Source organism: Lepisosteus platostomus, chromosome 10 (genome assembly GCF_059453375.1).
Source record: "Lepisosteus platostomus isolate fLepPlt1 chromosome 10, fLepPlt1.hap1, whole genome shotgun sequence".
In the NCBI taxonomy this organism is placed as follows: domain Eukaryota; kingdom Metazoa; phylum Chordata; class Actinopteri; order Semionotiformes; family Lepisosteidae; genus Lepisosteus; species Lepisosteus platostomus.
The window spans coordinates 10,571,151-10,586,001 of record NC_142620.1 but is presented as its reverse complement, the minus strand read 5'-3'; the positions used below and the strand labels follow the sequence as shown (position 1 = coordinate 10,586,001).

The 14,851-nt window shown below is 37.4% G+C and overlaps 1 protein-coding gene across 4 annotated transcripts in view; it reads left to right on the top strand.

Annotated features, from left to right (window-relative positions):
* Nucleotides 1-2,742, top strand: part of mdga2a (MAM domain containing glycosylphosphatidylinositol anchor 2a) — a 210,875-nt gene extending 208,133 nt beyond the window's left edge. For all 4 annotated transcript variants that reach the window (XM_088648092.1, XM_088648093.1, XM_088648091.1 and 1 more), the window contains one exon: nucleotides 483-2,742. In XM_088648092.1, the coding sequence (XP_088504218.1) occupies nucleotides 483-571 (89 nt within the window). In that variant the 3' untranslated portion in view covers nucleotides 572-2,742. The remainder of the gene's footprint in view (nucleotides 1-482) is intronic.
* Nucleotides 2,743-14,851: the final 12,109 nt, after the last annotated feature.

Genomic DNA, 14,851 nt, shown 5'->3' with positions numbered 1-14,851 from the left:
ATACCAAAGTACTTACTATGCAAGTGTGTGGTCTGTATTTCCAGAACCTAATTAATCCTTTAGGGGGAAATTGATTTGTTGTCCTCTGATTTGCTACAATTTTGTAGCGGTGTAATTTTTAATAACGAGATCCCTATGTGTGATGGGAGGTGACTGTACAGTACATCATATGTAGGGTCTTTTCAGACTAATTTAATACCTTTACCAACTTCACATTCTTTGCAATATGGCTGTTTATACATGATGTTGCAAACGTTCTTTTGGGGGTTTTATTAGGTAGTAACAACACTGGATTTAGCACTAAGAAACAGAAGTGAGACTTTATAATAAACTATGACAACATGAGTAAACAGTCAATACTGTACATACTGTACATATCCATGATGGATTCTGCATTTTCTTTCCCAGAGCACCTTGACTTGTGCATCTGAAATCGATACAGTGCAATCCAAATTTATATTGTGCTCTTTGTCTTCCCACAGATCTGAGGTCATTGGCCCCTCCCAAAGGAGCACATATATGGCAGCTTTGTGTCACTCTGCTCCTGGCTCTTTTCAGCCATCGGAGGTGACCTTTCACTGGCAGAGGCTACAGAAAGATCTATCAGGCATTGGCACGAAGAAGGAGTCTGTGTACTTGGACCTTCAATATTAAATTACCAAAGATTCATCCAACTGGACTGCTATGAGGAACGCAACACACCTAGGGCTCCCAGGGGAGAAAAAAAAAGAGAAAAAACAAAATGAAAAAAAGTAATAAAGGAAGACTCAATTATTTTTTAAAGAAATATATGCATAAATGCTCCCAAGGGCAGAATGGAGAGCTCTTGTCGTCTACTGAGTTGTCGTTCGAACACTACAAGACAGTAAGAAATGGATCCTTTTTCTACCACGGAGAAAGACTGAAATAAGAACATTCAAGGTTAGAAAGTCTGTGTAAAGCACAAAGACATGGATTGGTTTTCTTCTGTAAAGTCAAAGGTACTTTTTTTGCCAAGGAATCATAATGGATTGCAGAAAAAAAGAAAGTTCACTCTAAACAGGGTATAGTAGTAGCGTGTTGGCAGTGACTCCTCAATGCAAAGGCATTGCCACAGATAAATCAGACAGGCTCTTACGCCTTTGGCTGTCAGCTTTTCACTAACTGCCCGAACTCCAAGCGTTCTTATATTATTTTGTTTTTGTCTCTGTTTCGCTGCTACTGACACCATTTACGCTTTTCACAAAGAATCACAAATACAAGCTTTCATTTTCGCATGCCTCGTTTAGAACAATAAAAAAGAAAACAAAAAAATATTTAACGTAGGCTGTTTCTTCCTGCATGAACGGCTGCCCATTATCCCCAAAGCTGACCGCACGCAATATTGTAGTGGTCTTTCAGAAATCTGCTTGTGAGTTGTGGAAGGGAGTTGTCCTCTGTATATTGTATTTCTACAACCAGTCCAACACAGGAATGTGAGCCACTTTCTGCCATGAAACCAAGTGCCTTCAAATTTTAACTAAGCCTGAAAGAAATAAAACATATTGATGATGTTTCCATCGTTAATGGTGGGGCTATTTTTTTACACAATCCACAGCCTGCCAGTGTAGTTTATAGGCATTTAATATTATCGAAAACACCATTAGTGATAACAGTAATAATATAAAAAATGTTCATAATGACCCGGCTTCTGAAGATGAATAGAAAACAAATAAATCACTACCCACACCCTTCTGGTTGCAAAATAGGTAACAGCCATCAAGACAGCCATGGCCTTTGAGCATGCAGTCCCCCTTGGAATTTATAAACAGGAAAAATAAACTTTCACTGCTTTGACTGGAGGTCGGACCTGGTGCTTTGTGCAGAGTTATTGAAGCAGGAGTGGAAGGACCACCGCAAATGTCTCCTGGGATGCGAAGAAAGCAGAGGGCAGCGATTCCGATGATCGATTGCCCTGATTTCCAAGAGTAATCTCCATTCCAAATCAAGTGGGCCCTAGGTGTGCCAAAAAAAAATAAAGCGGAAGAAGGAAATTCTTCAACATGCTGGAAGTGCAGTGAAAAGAAAATGCGTTTCAGCATTAAGAACTATCGGACACAGGATGACGCTGAGAACACGCATTATCAAGGATGAAATATAGGCTCCTTGCCTCTGCCATTTATCTCCAACTGTGTGGATTCTGACAAAATATTTTATTACTTTAGTGGGAGTGTAATAATACTTTTACACAAACTGGAAAAAAAAATGACTTGGAACTACCTGAGATCATACATTATCTTAACCAGCTGGTTTTTGAAATGTATTGTAAAATCTCCCTTATATTGTTGGTTATGATGACATTTAAAACCTTATGTTATTTTATTTGTTCCTTTTAATTTGTTGGCCTAAATGATCTGACCTTTTAACTTCATATAACAGACGTTTTCTGTTTTGTTTTTTTTCTTTTGACACATACATGTCTTTTCTTGATACCCTTGCATTTAAAAAAAAAATCAAAACAAACAAAAAATGATATGCAAATAAAATTGGTGAACAAATGATAAAAAAATGAAAGGTGAAAGTTCTATTACATAAACTTTGTGACTATTGATACAAAAAAGCACAAGATGTAATAATAATAAAAATAAAATGCAGAGGCTTCATTTTTGCTTTATTCTGTAGATTTCTTGCCCAGATTTGAGACGTTTGAGACCCAGAAACCTACAAAAACAAAATATATATATATATTTTACATCTGTGTTCAATAAAGCTCTTTTCAGGTAAGATATGACTTATTGCATGTGTGTTTGCTGTTATAAAAAACCCTATTAGCCATTTAACTACAGATCATTCCCAAAAGACTCCCAATTTCATGTTTGATTGCCCTTGTTTATCCCTGATTCGTGACAGCTTGTGCAGCTCTCCTGAGACATCTTGTCTAAAGTTCAAAGGAATGGAGAAAAAGGACAAATTCATCTTTTGTGTCTTGCAAATTGTTCCTTTTACAGACAGCTTTTGAGACTTGAAGTGCAGTCACGCAAAATTAGAACAGACAAACCCCTCACTTCCCTCAATTCATTGCTGATTGCATGTAAATGATATGAATAACCCAGTCATCTGCTGAAAAGCCATTGCTTTTAACTGGAACTTTATCATCTTTAAGACAAGATAGCTATTTCATAAAGATATACATTATATACAGTAAATTATACAGTTTTAAGGTATATAATAAATAATATATGGCTTGTTAGCTACAAATTAATTGGGGCATAATCGTTGAAGTGCTGTGTTAATAAAAGAAAACCAAGATCACATCATATAATTCAATTGTGTCATTTTAATTTTCTTTTATAAACAGTAATAACCTCTATAGCCATATCTAGGCTTTTTTGGCTCAAAGGGAATTACAGTCACCAGCTGGGACACTTAAATGCTGTGTTCTGTTAAAGTTAAGCACAACCTTTTAAACGTAGTCTTACTTGATGCCCCGTTAATATCTTTTAAGTCCCAGTACCTTCATTCGCAAAGATTACTGGAGCTGCCATTTGAAGTGAAGGTCAAAGTAATAACACAATCAAGATGTGGCTGCACCACACTGGTGGGCCTCATTCGAGTTGGAACAGTTCTGTAGTTGCTGAAGGTATGTACAGTACTGGTTGTTTTTTTACGAAGTTATTGAAAAGATGCTGCGATTTCAATTTTCATTCATGCAGTGCCTTGCAGAAGCATACAATAATTTCTCATTGTCATGAAATACAAGCAAGTTTTATTCAAAACTGTAATATGTGAAGGAGGGTGAATGTCGGTAACACCTGAAAAGAAGATGTGCAAAATGAAATGTGTTTATTGCACAATTATTTATCCCCCTAATTTAATACTTCCGTTGTTCGGTCATATGGTAGAAATTACAAAACGAGTTGACAAATATAAAGCGATAGCATGCTTAATACTCACAGGCTGAGGCACTGACCGTGCTGGTCGGACGTTAGCACTGTCACATTCTACCTCACTTATGGGGCACAGGCCAGATGAGATAATGCTACAGTGGAGATGTTAGGGTGTAGGGAGAGGTGCACTGCGCCATCTGCAGCCAAGGTTTTTATACATATCAGAAAGTTGGAAATGCAATATCAGAATGAGACCTCTGCCGAAATTCTGTTCAATAACACCAGGTGGTGAAAGCGCTTTTGATCATTACTCTTGTCACTCTGTTCATATACAGTAGGTCTCTACCAGCTTTGCACAGTGGGATGGTATGATTTCACTTACCAGTTATTGATGATGTATGAATAGTGACTCACATCTCAGAGACAGTACTTTTGCACATCCAAGTGGCATCCAAAACCAGTCTCTTGGCTCCCGAGTTCACAAGTGTGAGTTCATCTACAGTAGGTAGAGTCTGGGTGGTATGATGAACATTCTCAGTGTACTCAAAGGTATAAGTGACCTTGTCCTGATCTGTGCCTCTCTAACTGTAACCGTGATTTGGTTTGAAAGATCCTTGGTCTTCATGGTGGATTTATCCTGGGACTGTGTGAGCTGTGGCATGAAATTCAATATCTGTCTGAGGAAACAGAGACAGAAGCATTTGCTCAGCCAAATTAAATCACTTTGATTACACACACACAGAGACCAGTGCACTAATTTTTTGAAATTTCAAACTGTTCTTTTGCACCTGAACTGATTTATGGTTCATATAGCAAAAAGGTTGAATACAAAGTCAACTGAGAATCATCTGATTTAAAAACTGAATTCATTTACAGATTGTCAGTATTTTTTAACTTTATTATTTTGGAGTGAATTACAGTGGACTAGGATTGTCAATAATGTTAAGAAAACAGCATAACAAATACAGTATAATTGTATTTCATAATAATTTAAAATAAATAATTCAGAAGAAAAACACAGATTATTGTTATATTAACAATCCTCCTCGATGAATAATAACAACAAACAATTTAATGTTTTTTCAGATGTGAACTTGATCTGGTCACCATGTCCTCTGTCTCCTTCTGAATAGCTTGTAAAATGAGAGAGAGACCTTTCAATACATTCTTCAGCTGCCAAGAAGTAAAGTATTAAAGTAGAAGTAAAATACCCACTTCACCTAACAGGCCAGGAGAATAACATCTTTTAAACAGGTAATCATTGTGAAAAGAGCATGCAGAAAAAAACATGGGGTCATTTATCATTACTGCCTTTTTTCAGTTGGCTGCTGGTTTATATAAATTATATTTCTACAGTGAAGAAGAGTTTCAGAATGAAAAGTAACAATTTGCTTTTTACACAGCATCTTCTACAAAAGTAAAAGATTAAAAACAATTTTCTTATCTACTGTATATAATATTTAATTGGGGTTTTCTTTGAACTATATTGAGCCCTAATATCCAATTGCTGCTGTTAAAACAGCTAAGCTTTTGCTCTCTTCTACAGTATATTGATGCTAAATATTTTGTTCTATTTGGTTGCTGCTAAAGAAATTAGCTTCAACCTATGGGCATCTCATTTAGAACATTTTGAAATGTCCAATACAAACTGCCATATAAATTATTAAATTAACAAAATAATAAATAGTTTATCAGGCAGCAATTAAAAGTCCCAAGTTGCTGGAAATCTAACCTCTCTGTGCCATGTTTGCAGCTTTTGCTGAAAAAAACCCACTAAGCCTATAATCTGATTAGCTGCACTATTCAAATGGAAATCAGAAACATTTTTTAATATTACTTTACATTGCTTCTCTGCCAGCGAATGAGCCTTTAGCCACGGGCATCTTTTGTATTCTTTGCAGAACTCGTCAAAAAGCAATCTCTTCTAGCTCAAACAATCTTTTATTATAGATAATGGTTAGTAAAGTATTTCTGTGGCTTTTGCTTTGGTACAATTAAAGTCTGATTTAAATTTTATTATGTTTTGTACAAATATCTATCCCTGGATAACAATATGCACCATTTTATAAGAATGTATTGTGTACTCTTTAGGGGTGTCTGTCATTCCAAGATGATTCCAGTCTTAGCGCAGATTTGCATTTTGTTACTGTCTGATGTTATTTTGTCATGTGTAAGACGGGCTTTGCCAAGTGAAAGCGAACAATATCACAGCATAGTCTGGCGAAATCAAATGGAGGGCAGCAGGTCCTTACAGTAAACGTTCAGTAAACCTGTGTGACGTGAGCTGTTGGAATTGAAGAGGATTGTATTTCCAAGGATTTTGCAATGGATGGTTTAAAAGATGCGCAGAAAACAGTATAGGAACTGTGTGATATTTTAAAAGGCTGGATGCAAGTGTGTTGACTGCCATTTGGGCCAATAAACTTTAGAGTTTAATTTAACTACCCTGCATTAAAGTGGCATAAATATGTCCATTACTTATGAAACAGATGATTTAGCTATGTAATTGAGAGCTTGATCCAGGAGAAAGAAGACAAGGTTTCTGTAACCCTCCAGGATCATTCGTCACCACCAACACTGTGCACAAAAGGATTTTGGGGTGCAATTCTAAGAAACAAAATACCAGGGTGAGTACAGTATATACTATCTTATTTGGTGTATAGTACTGTACTTTATGTTTGGTTAACTCCCCAATGCTTCTGTATGGCTTATGCACAAACCCTGTGTATATACAGTACTGTACCGTATGCAAGCACAACAGAAATGTAATGAATCACATCGATTTTTATACTGGAACTGTCACGACTATAGTCCCCCCTCCTTAAGGGTGCTCCAGCCCTTTCACTAAAGACTTCATTCTCTGCACCTGTTTCCCATTCCCTGCCCACCTTAAAAGCCAGGCGCTGACGCTCTTCCGGGCTCTGCATCTGATTTCCATATCGTGCGAGTCCGGGACCAGGAAGCGCCTGGTCCCGTTCCTGTTCCCCGTCCGCCGGTTCCGACCCGGCCTTCGTGGTTTTTAATTCTTTCCTCTGATGGATCTCCTGGTTTTGGACTTTCTCGTGTGTTTTTGGATACTCTATGGATTACTCTCGGATTGTTCGCCTCGGCCACACCTCCCCCGTGCACCAGCGCACTTTGGACACGCCCCCCTGTCTTCAGCCCTGTTTTCCTGCATGACGTTTCCCCAGTGTTCCCCCCACTTCGTCGGATTGTGTCGTCCGCATAGGGTCCGGAAAGAACTGTTCGTTACAGGAACGTTGTAAAACCCTACACTTAATTTTATGTAACCGTAACTCATCCTTGAAGAAACTGAATGTAATTTGTTATAACACAAATATTCTGAAAAGACCAATAAAGAGTTGGAACAGCAGTATATGAAGCCTGTTTTCACAAGCAGACATCAGTATTTTGTTTTCCATATACAGTACATAACTGTGTTACGATCAGAAAAAATGCCTAAAAAGAATTTCTCCAAACATGCAAAAAGAAATGAATAAAAATCAATTCAAGAAAGTTTCAAGGCAATGTGATGACCTCGTTTTGATTGACTTCTGAAGCCTGTACAGCCTTCAAGACATTTAAAACTTGACTGTAACTGAGACAATTCCTAATCCAGAGGTGTCAAATCCCAGTGTGTACTGTATGTAGGTTTTCATACCAACTTGGCACTTAACAAGCTAAACCACCTGATTCCTGTTTTAACAGCTTCTCCCAGCTCTTTGGGTGCTGCTGCTTTAAAGAGATCTTGAAAACCCTCCGACACACTGGCCATTTACAGTAGGACCAAGACTGGAGACCTCTGTTCTGTTTTCAGACTGTTCAACTAGTTTTAAGATTGTGTTCCCCCAGGTGACCAAAGGGGAACCTGCCATTTTAACACCTTTACCAAAATAAAAAAGCATGTATTAACTCAACCAAGCTCACCTCTTCCTGTTATTCTTATGCTTTGTAGTGGATAAGAACTGGTGAGTTTGATGGGGTTTGAATGGAAGGAATTTGCTAGAGGACTGATTGGTAGGTCTAATCTTAAAATAGTTCAAGTAGGGAGCTGTGTCAGCTGCCAAGGAACAAGTAAAGGTTTATTCCATGCTGAAAAGAGATGAAAAGAAACAACGTCTCAGCTGTGGAGCCTTCTTCAGCTGTGTCTGACACCCAAATAAGGCTCCACAGCCGAAACATTGTGGTTTTTCTTCTCTTTTCAGCATGGAATAAACCTGGACTTAATTTTTAAATAGTCAACAGTGTTTGCAAATGCATTTGATCCCAGCTGTGATCTCTTAAGCGCGTAGGATACAAATGCTTTAGTGTAAGGGTGAATCCCTTAAAAGAGGGATTCCCTGTACTGCTGCTTCTTAATTAGCTGTACTGTGATGACATGCATGGCGGGGTGATAAAACAAGACCAGGTAAATAAAAGCTAATTAGTTTAGAATGTCGCTGGCGCTTTGGTTAACGAGAAAGAGGTGTACACAAACTGGTGCCCCTTCAGGGAGGGAGAGGTATCAGAATGTGTTGTCTCCTAGAGCTATACAGTATACCCAGGTAAGGTCAATGATTATCAGTTTGTGTTGCTATTGAAAGCTAGATATGACTAGTTTTAAAGGAATCATTCTACTTTTATCAAACTTTTGAATTAAAAAAAAGATTTTTAAACAGTGGGTGTATGTATTAAATATCTGACTGCTACTTATAGACAAAAAATGGACAGCTATAAGTATGAGCCTACTGCATTATACAAACCAGAGGGCAGCTTATTCATCTACTCTAGATGTGACTTATGTGTGCAGTAAAAGCTGCTATATTTAGAAGTTGGAAAACTCCAAAAACTTGCTGCATCAAAATCACAACATTAGCTAAACCGTTTTCCAATTGCACTGACAGACTAAAGAGAATTAGTCTATTGCAGAGGGGTGTGTACAACACACTAGAAAGAAGGTAACAAAATATGTAATAAGACTTATTTTATTATTTATTTTATTTCCGGTATTCCTGGAGGGGGGCTGTGCCACTGTGTATGAAGGTATAATAGATCAACTTTAAGTATAGAACCATTTTCCCCCCATCATGTTCTTTCTAGCAAGCATTTCACACAGATCTTCTTGTGCACACAAAAGCAGTGCTTTGCAAAGCAGGTAGTTAAAAAGTTACAACTTTTAACAAGTTACAACAGTGAACCAAAAGTACATTATTGAAACAATTTCTCCTTTTATTTTAAGCTTGTAACATTTTATATGCTGTCAACATAATCAAATGCCTTAGCTTTTGAAGTCACATTGACTATTTAAATATACCCACTTTGTAAGCTAAGTGCTCTAAGTGAGTTTTAAGCTGTAAATAGGATGGCAATAAGGGAATTAAGAACTGTGTAATATTAAGAAATGTGAATGATTGCCTTGGGTATACCATGAGGACTTTTTATACAAAAGAGTGTTATTTGCTTCTACTATACTGACACTGGTTGTTTGCTGCTTCCATTGAAATGCATATGGTGTTACAGAGAACAATGAACGAAAAGACAGAAGCTTATCATAGGCAGAATGGAATTTTGTGCACAACAAAATAGTGGCACCACTGTGCATAGAGTGTTACTGCCGACCCGCACACTTGTGCATTTTCTGGACTTGTTGTTATAATCTGAGAAAGCAGAGGTATATATGGAAAGTTTGCTTCCTTCCAGTTGTATTAAAGTTAGACACTAGGATAAGAGCTATTCAATATTTCATTTTTAGTTTATCCAGCCTTACTAAATTATCATTCTAAGTGTGAAAGCTCAGTGTATAAAGTGGTATCCAGATTTTTTTTCCGCCATGAGTGGCAATAGATTAGTATAAAATCTTCTTTTTTTCTGCACCACTGTCTGAAAAGACATCGGAAGACCTCATAGATTGCATAGAATGACTATGATGAGTGCCTTTTAAATAAGCCAAACAAACCACAGTATCATGTCTTGCCGTCTTGTCTTTGGTCATTACCTGTTAAATAACCCAATTCACAAAAAGGAGCTGAAAGACTTATATTGTTGTATAGTTTCCTTTAAGAACACAGGGACTTTATTTTTTCATGACATGCAGGTGTTTCCAGTGAAGTGTCCTCTAGCGATCAAGCAATTCTCTGGCTCCCTCTTTTTTCAAAATCAAGCAGAGCAGCTAGAGTGATCTACAGCGCGCATCTGGCCAAACAGGCCCATCTGTCATTTTATTCTCTGCATCTGCAATGAGCCGGCAGTCCCATGACACCTGCTTTCCTGCAGATTATTAATTAAACATATGCTTTTCTTAACATCAGGGTTCAAGGTGTCTATAAATGTATTTGAAAAGTTTGCACAAGGGAGGATTGTGAATTTTTTATGCATATCTTTAATTGTGAAACAAAGGCTTAAGCAAATTATATTTATATACACTGTTTTATATCTAGAATGCTAAATCATCACATTGGATTTTGAGACCGGCACATGCTTTACCAAATTTTAACATAAAGAAAAGTTCACTTTGGAAACCTCTTTTGGTTTTCGACAAGGTTTGGTCGCTGTGAATGCGCATCTCTAAAATGTGGAATGTGCTGTCTCAGTTGTTAATGTGTTACAGACATACCCAGCATCTAGAACCTTTAGTGTACTCAGATGAGAGCCTGTCAATCCTCAGCCGAGCCTCATATGGTCATCCACTTAACAGATGGTAGTTCACGTCTCAATCCCCTGAAAGCTGATTGGCTACAGATGTGCTGTTGTCTTGAATTCGGCCAAATGTACCAATGGCGCACCTGTAACTTTGTTTTGGACTTTTGAGCTGGGCTTGTAATGCTCTCCTCGAGATGTTTTTTTTAGAATAATGTCTAACTAATCAGTGGGCAAGGCTTATTTTGCTATTGAATGCCTCCAGTTGTTCACAGTGGTTCAACATTGTTCACAGTCGGCAACTTTCAAGAAACATAACCCAGAGGCAACATTTTGTATAACACCCACTTATCCCTCCCTCACCTGTACCAAGAGATGCATTTTAGTGCATATGGCATATCATTTCAAGAATATTTATGAATTGATCAGAGCATGGAGACAAAATAAGAATATTAGAAGGATCCTTTTTTTATGAAGACTTTACATGTGTCTCTTAGTGGCAGAGACCCATTTAGCCAATGTCCGCCTGGAATTTCCACCCCTTAAACATTTTGTTATATCTCTGCAGCAGAACATAGCAGGAGCCTGGTTCAGCAGGCAGAAATGTTGTTTTAGTCTTCAGAGATCCGAATTTTCAATTCTAGGCCTGTGGATATCCTTGGAATGATTTGAAAACCTTGTTCTAGGTGACAACTAGCTTGGATAAAAATCTGGGACAAATTGATCAATTAGAAAAAATTCTACATAATGTTTTGTGAAGACTGGATCTGGAATGAAATTCCACGCATATAATAAAAAATCATAAAAAAATTGAAAATTATAACAATACAAACCATTGCAATTGCTATAAAAACCTTTAGACACTGTTAGAGAGCCTTTATCTGCTGTTATGCAATGGGAAAAAAACCTCAGAGTTGCCTTCTGGTGTGAAAAAAGGAGCACTGGTAAGAAACTGATTAAAAAATGATTGATTACCTCTTCTGGGTCAATGATTGACAGCTAAAAGGCAGGCAGAATGCAGCCTGAGGCTTCTAGAGGAAGTCTTACCCCCTTAGGGCTCTGAATGGCTGAAAATACAATGAATGACAGCGCTTTTTACCAATCAGATCGCCTTATTTCTGGCGGTCCTGCTTCAAACATTTACTACAAAGTCAATAACGTTCAGTAGCCTCCAGATTTGGAGATATGCTAGTCTAGGCTTCTGTGGATATGTATCGTGCTTCAGAATAAGGTAAAAACATGGGATATATATATATTGCTAGTTTTTGCTTTTGCGGTCTTGTTTTGCTGGCTTTTGATTACCTAATCGATGCATTTTGGAAGTTTGGAAGTGCATCATCAGGTAAAAAGTGATTTTGTGATCGATCGTCTTGGTTTTTTAAAAAAAACAACGTTTTTTTAAAGCCCCGGTTGTCCTTTTTCGATTGATACCATGGTTTTGTGGTTTTGTTGGTAAAAAACTATTAAAATTACAAAGGAATCAAAGGTAGATATTGATTTACACCGTGGACGTTTACGACCACGCCAAGGATAGCACACGTGTGACTATATGAACGTTTTTCTATAATTTCTAAAAATGTAAAAATGGTTTTGTGAAGCCCTAGTTGAACACTTTTCGATTGATAAAAGGTTTTCTGTAAAGGTTTTGTGGTTTTGGTGATGTAAAATAATTAAGTGAGACAGAACTTTTGAGGCAAGCTTTTCATAGAAAGTGGCATATACGCCAACGTCCAGCATTAAGAGTTGCATGAGTTTGTGACTGCATGAAAGTGTCTACTTTATGTATGTATAGCCTAGTGTTCTGCTTAACTGTAAAATCTACTGTAAATACATGGAAATAGACAGACAACTGACTCCATTCAGTGGAAATATCCATTGTGTTTAGAAGCAGATAATATAAAATTTGTACGAAATGAAAAGCGATCAAGAATGGATGGATTGCTAGAGTGGTGGAGCAAAAAAGGTTAATTTGCAGGAAAGCAAGGACACTGGCCCCTCATCCTCAACACCGCAGCGCATTAATGGTCTGTGTCTGAGGGATTGGAAGCTCTACAAACTGATAGCAACCTGTTCTGCATGAGTAAGCGATAGATGGAGGCAATAAAATCTATCATGGAACAGATTACACGTAGAGAATCACAAAGTGAACAGCATTTTTACAGAGTAGATTGAATGTATAAGTTATCAGTGGTATATTTATGGGAGAGGATTCAATCTTGCAAGCAATACCGTGTACAATGCAGCGTCTGCTGCTATTAATTTTACTTTGTTCTTGTGTTATGAATCGCATCGGCTGAGCAGGCTACACAAACTAAATTGATCTCCAAATGGCCAAATGAGGGCCTGTCACGTCAGCATCTTTTACTGCACGCCAGTCTCATTCAACAAACACGATTAAGTGTATAAAACAACTACGTAAATGACTGACAAACTAAAACCATGCGGTATTTACAGTATTTCTTTTTTTTTACCTGAAAACACTGCTTTACTGAGAATGTGCCTGCAGCATGATGCACGAAGCAGTTCCTTTACTGCACATCTGAAATTGCGTGTGAAAAGCATAAACAGTACCTATAAAATTTGAACTAATGCATGAAAAGGCAAACTTTTACTTGCACAGTTCATGGCCCTCTTGTTTAAACAAACAAATCCATAGTTTTGTTCTTTGGCAAAACCCATTAATCTTAACTGTTTGGAATTTCAGCTGTTTGGAATAATCTCATAATTTTTTTTGGCCTGCCCATTTACTACACTACACTGTGTGTGAGGTTTTTAATTCCTTAAGGTTCATTTGAAGCTGTTTTTTCATAACAATGTTAATGAGCCCAGAGCTATGTGGGGTTCCTCAGGGTGCTCTGGATTCCTCCTACAGTCCCAAGACATGTTGTTGATAATAATCAGCATCTCTAAATTGCCTCTTATACTGTACATGTGTACCATGTAATGGAATGGCATCCTGTCAAAGGTGTAGTCTGCCTTGTGCCCACTGTCTAATGGGTTAAGCTCTGGGTCATCAGGATCCTAAATTGTACTAAGCATTTACTGGAAAATGGATTGATATTTTAGTTTACCAAAACTGATAAAAATAAAATAAAAATCATTTTTATTTTTGCTGGGATGTTGAAAGACCACAATTACTAATTACCACATCAGGATTTTATGTTTATTTTATATTTTATATTTTATAAATTACACAGCTCCAAAAAAACACTTGAAATGGTACAGTACATTCTTACAGAACCAAAAAATAGTCTCGATTTGTCATGTGTGGCCTGAATACATCTTGGAATGTCATTCACAAACACTATAAACGAGATGGCGAGAGACCAATTTCTCAAGATGTTACTGCACAAACCGTGTTTTTCCAATAGCTTTCTCCATATAAAGTTTCCTTTAATGACAGTGACCCTGGCCACTGTTGGATTTTGAATGCAGGTATGAAACAAACCCTTGTTTGGTACAAAACAACTTTGATAATTGAGCTACCAAAACCCAAGTGATCACCTACCTTTCTTTTGGCACTAATCATCCAAACACTGCAGGAATTATCTTTCCATCCATTACCCAAGCAAGCAACTCTACACCTCTGACTTGTAATGAGAGTCAACAATGAAAACCCACTCATTGAAGACGTCTGTTGCCATGGACACTCAACAATGGGTTCCAAAGAGGCTGTCCTTTCAGTGGAATTAAGCACCAAGTGAGGTAAATACTGTAATAAAAGTGGAATTTTTATTACTGTACGGTAATGTAAGATACTTTTCCTTTCCTCAACTCTCAAACCCATCAGCTATTTACCATAGAAAATCTGTAGTCGGGTTGCTCCGTGTTAATTCAAGTTCATTCACTTTCTCTAAGTGTGTTGCTTCAGTACAGAATGCTATAATGGTGTTTGTCAAACACTATTGTGAATAAGGGGATAAGAATTGAACCTACAGTATGTATGTGCTTTTTGACAAAGGTTTTCAATGTTTTGTTTAAGACCTGGTATTTTCTGTAAGTGAGCGAAATCTAAACCTTTTGCTGCAAGCAAATACATTAAGCTGAAGACGTATGGGATTGTTATCATAAAATGGTGCATCTGAATTGTATTATTCTTTTCATCAACCCATTTGAAAAGTGTATATACAGGGGAAAAAAGAATAAAATGTATCCACTCAATATCAATTTTTTAAAAAATGTGAACAAATAAATAGGTGAAGCCTTCAGTATAAAACATGATACACAGTCAAATTAATAAATTTAGTATTCGGTATGACCTCCATCTTCATTACCCCAAGCCTGGCAGGACTGATACGCAGACCTAACCAGCCCCTGGGTTGACTGTAGCTGGCAAAAAAGGACTGGTCATGGTTCTCTTGTTAATGGTGTTGGCAAGGTGTCAAATGGGG